Genomic DNA, 4729 nt, shown 5'->3' with positions numbered 1-4729 from the left:
TTTTGTATTTCTTATGTGGTGATGAAGCCTCCACCAGAAAGCTGAGGGGGATCCTTGTTTACTTGGAAGGGGCGGTACTGTATATATTATAATGCCAGAGACTGTATTATGTTTCATGCAACACTACTATTAGTCCAGAGAGAATTGGGAAACTGTCGAAAGCTCTGTTCAACATCAACTGAGACACATTCAGAACAATGAGATTGTTCTGAATGTCTAAACTTGGGTTAATACCTCATAAAACAGCCAAACTATGTAAAGATTTCTATAAGCCTACCGCCATGTGATGACGGCATCATTGAAAATAAAGAAGTCATGGCTTTTCAAACTACAATATTTTATTCTTGCATATCATGTCCATAATCTCTCCTATTTGTATTGCATTTACAATAGACAATATAAAACCTTTCTCAATAAAGAATATTATTAACAGAGCATTTTATTATCTTACATTACACAGATGAAAGAAAACGGACAAAGAAAAGTCATACAAAATGTTTACAAAAGCAGTATGAAAATAACAAAAAATTGGCTTTTTGAAAAACATGGCACCATAGAGAAACTTCACACAACAAGACATGGCACAGGTATGACAAGAGTGATGTACAAGATCAATATGGTGACCCTAACCCTGTACCAAGTTTGAGAGGGCATGCATTTTGCTCTCAGACCCACTTATTGAAACTCCTGACTTGTATTGTCCATTGATTGGGTACCAAGAATAAGAACTGCTTATCGAAAGATTAAAAACAAATAGGTTAATTAGCATCCTACTGCATGCTGCTTTTGTCACAAACTATTGTAAAATACTATGTACCTCGTCTACCAGTAGATGGCACTAAAACATCTGCTGACCTTTACAGTACGAAAGCATTGGAGCGTTACAAAATCACATAGGAAGGAGACCCCCATACACTGACACACACACACACACACACACAGACACACACACACACACAATGTCATGATCCAAGTGTTTTGGTTATGAGTTTTTGCATGAAGGTCACATTTTCATATGCATAATGTGCAATGATCATCATCATGGTTAATGCTGCAGGCCTGTTTGAACGTAGCTATCTACAGTTCATTGCCCTTTTGGTGCAATAAATACAATACATCTTATCTTTACATGTATTTCAACATTTATTTATGTACATGTTCAATTTCTCTCCAAACCTAACTCTGACAGCTATGTAGTGTAGGTGGAAACACCTGCTCCTCCTTCTAGCTTACCTCCTATAGGTCAATAGTGTCACTGCACACGCTCAGAGAGTCTATCTGTCTACACACGCTGATGAACTCTGCCTGGACTGCCAGGTCTCGCTCCAGCTGCCTGCTCTCACTCAGGTCCTCTGTGATCACCAGCCTGGCCTCTCCCTGGCTGTCCTGGGAGGCGGAGCTCAGAGTGCGGTAGCGTCTGTGGTGATGCAGGTGTGGGATGGTCCGTGGCAGGCTGCTCTGGGACTGGTTCTGCCCCCTAGTGGGGCGGGGTTGGGATCGGCTCTTCCCTTTCTCCCTAGGACTAGAGCACAGGCCCTGGGACGAGCCGCAGCTGGAGTTGCTGCCCTTCCAGCCCCAGTGGTCAGGGGATGGAGCCTGGCCGTGCACAGGGAGGGTGCCGCCTGGCTGGGGAGGCCGTGACTGAGACAGGGGGTTTTCCTGCTCCACGTCCCCACAGGAGGAGGTGCGGTAGAGGGGGCTGTCGGCGGAGCCGTGGCCTGGCCGGACGGCGTGGCTGGGGGAGGTCAGGGAGAGGCTGGAGGAGGCGTGAAACAGCCTTGGGGGGTTGAATAGGCCGTGGGGGAACAGGGTCTCGCTGAACAGGGCCTGGTCTATGCTGCGGGACAGGTCGATGGGGGAGGGGGGGCGCAGGTCCACGGTGGAATCACTATACACATCTATGCTGTCCTGGGAGGAGTGAGAATGAAGCCCACCCCTGTGTCTGCCTGGGGGGCTGGGAGGGTTGGGCAGTGGGGGGGGCACGGAGCCTCTGGTCCGGATGGGATGCGGGGCCAGGTCTAGTCCATTCTGAGGGGAATCCGCCAGCGTGTAGAGAGGCAGGTCCTCCGACTGGCTCTTAATGATGACCTCACAGACCACCAGCCTCTCCTGCTGGGCCAGGGACCAGGGGAAGTGTTGGGCGAGAACGGGGGACTTCTCTCCCCCCTCAGAGGGAAGAGCGGACCCTCTGCAGGGGGAGACACACTGCAGCCGCGACCAGGACCCAGGACGGGGGCGAGGCTTAGTCCTTGGGGAGGAGCAGCCCGTGTGACAGACCAGGGGCTGCGTGCCGATGAGCGACAGGGCCAGACACACCCCCACCTCGCACAGCCTGCAGCCCAGCTGGTAGCCCCACCAGGGCCAGGGCTGGAACCCGACCCCGGCGCCGACCCCTCCCAGCCCCAGGGCGTGCAGTAGCCCGTACAGCTGCAGCCCCCCGCACCCCAGCAGACACAGGGAGCCGCCCACCCCCGCCGCCGCCGCCCTCCCCCACTCCCCCGCCTCGGCGAACGGGCACCTGGCGGCCGGCCGGCGCGTCTCGGGGGAGCCGCCTCCCTCGCTGCCGTCGCTCAGCTGGTAGACGGGTCTGGTCTCGGCCCGGACGCGGCAGTAGAAGATGAGGTAGGAGCAGGAGAGGAGCAGGGACAGGCTCACGAACAGGCCCTGGGGGAGCAGGAGCACGGCCGGCAGGCCTGGGAGGAGCTGCAGGAGCCCCGCAGAGCCCAGGGACGCCCCGAAGTGGAGCAGGGAGAAACAGAGCAGCAGGCCGGGCCTGGGCAGGGCGGAGAGGGGGGCGGAGAGGGACAGGCGCAGGGACAGGGACAGGCGCGAGCGCTGGGACAGGAGGAAGAAGGAGAGGGAGAAGGCTGAGGTGAGGCAGGGGAGAGGGAGCTCGGAGAGGAGGAGAGAGCCCAGGGGAGGAAGGCGGTCCTGGTGACTGTAGGCGTCGTAGATCAGGGAGAACGCTCTGACTCCCCCGGTGGCCAGGAGGAGCAGGTGCAGGAGGGTGAAGTAGGGGCCGCCCGGGGGGCAGCGCAGCGGCAGGCCTAGCAGGCAGAGCACAGAGATCCCACCGATCACAGAGAACACAGAGCCCAGACCGTAGATGTGAGCCTCCCAGGCCAGGCCCCATGTGGCCAGGGCAGAGTTCCAATCAGAATACAGGGGCACAAAGAGAGGCGGGGTCAAGACCAGGGAAGGGCTCCAGGATTGGTCGGATGTGTTGCAAGGTGTGCTAGTGGGGTCCATCTTACAGTCTGGGGTCCCGTCGGCCCCCGAGTCACGACACTCGTCATCTAGAGACACAACTGTAAAACCAGAACAAGGGTGGAGGAAATATGCTGTTGAACATTGGAAGAGAAAAGGGGATGATATGAGTTAATCTGCTCTAAAAAGAACTGACTTGTAACTGGGAATCTCTAACTGGGTCACAGAGAGAGAGGGGGTATAGAGAGAGAGAGAGAGAGAGAGAGAGAGAGAGAGAGAGAGAGAGAGAGAGGAAGGAAGGTAGAGCATGGGCAAGTAAGATTGTATTGACCTCATTGCTGCTCTGATTTGTTTAACTATTTTTAATCACAGTCATCTCATTAACTGCAATATTACAATTTCCGGGCCAATAATGCAGTTGTATTCTTACACATTACTGTGTCAAATCGTCATCACATCATGATTGCATAATAGCTGGATAATGTAGGCTACATGTAGTGCAGTATACTGTATGCCCCTACTGTATTTCTTCTACATGCCAACAGGATAGGATAGGTTACACTTGGATATCAGAGCTATTATGAGGCTGGTGTTATCTCTGTCTCTCTCCAGAGAGCATGAGCGTGCCTACAGCACCTATGTGTTGGGAGTCGTGTCACAGACAGACAGAGGGATGAGACGTGTGACCCAGTTCTGTCACCGACGTCCTCAACCTCTCGGTCCTCTCTAGCGCTACGGTACATGACTGTGGACGCAGGTCTCAGCGTCCTGCTCTGGAAGTCACTGGTCTGCAGTGCTTCATGTACGGACGTCACACGCGTGGCTTGGTGCGTGGTCTGGTTTCCCTCCCGCTACCTCATATGAGAGGAGAGGAGGACGGTGGGTAGTGTATTTGTCCCATGCTATGTAGGGCACAGGGGGAGCCGTGTGGAGATTAGGAGGAGACGCGGAGATGGAGAGAAGAGGGGGAGGTAAGAGAGAGAGATCTGAGAGAGGAGAGGGGAGAGGGGGGGATAGAGAGAAGAGGGGGAGAGAGGAGAGGGGTGAGAGAGAGGAGAGGAGGAGAGGAGGAGAGGGGCGAGAGAGAGGAGAGGGGGAGAGAGGAGAGGGGCGAGAGAGAGGAGAGGAGGAGGGGCGAGAGAGAGGAGAGGGGGAGAGAGGAGAGGGGTGAGAGAGAGGAGAGGAGGAGAAGAGGAGAGGGAGGGCAAAGTGTGGAGGCAGAGGGAAGTGAAGGACGGGAAGGGAGATGAAAGAGAAGAATGTGTAGAGAGAAGGAGGGCGAGTGACGCAAACCGCAACATGAATGTCAAACAACTGGGTTTGCCAGCAGAATAAATATCTCTCAGACTGCAGTGTAAAGCAGACAATATGGTCTCTGTCTCGTCTACAGCTGGTTCCCAGGCAGAAAAACGGAACAATCGTATGTCTCTCCTCTCTCCTTTTTAAACAGCATGTGTGGTAGGGAATGAAAGGGGGGTCCGCTTCCACTGGGGGGATTGAGGGTGTGTCTTACCTTTGACAG

General features: G+C 54.1%; 1 protein-coding gene across 1 annotated transcript in view; it reads right to left on the bottom strand.

The window, feature by feature from the left end:
• Positions 1-1236: 1236 nt before the first annotated feature.
• prrt4a (proline rich transmembrane protein 4a) overlaps positions 1237-4729 on the bottom strand; it is a gene marked incomplete at both ends in the record, with an annotated part of 3899 nt that continues 406 nt past the window's right edge. Inside the window, 2 exons of the mRNA XM_084453230.1 lie at positions 1237-3296; positions 4721-4729. The exon at positions 4721-4729 is cut by the window's right edge and continues 406 nt beyond it. Coding sequence (XP_084309356.1) covers positions 1237-3296; positions 4721-4729 — 2069 coding nt within the window. The remainder of the gene's footprint in view (positions 3297-4720) is intronic.

Source organism: Borostomias antarcticus, assembly GCF_949987555.1.
Source record: "Borostomias antarcticus genome assembly, chromosome: 18".
Taxonomy (NCBI): Eukaryota; Metazoa; Chordata; class Actinopteri; order Stomiiformes; family Stomiidae; genus Borostomias; species Borostomias antarcticus.
The sequence above is the reverse complement of the archived record's forward strand: the minus strand, read 5'-3'. Positions and strand labels throughout refer to the sequence as shown.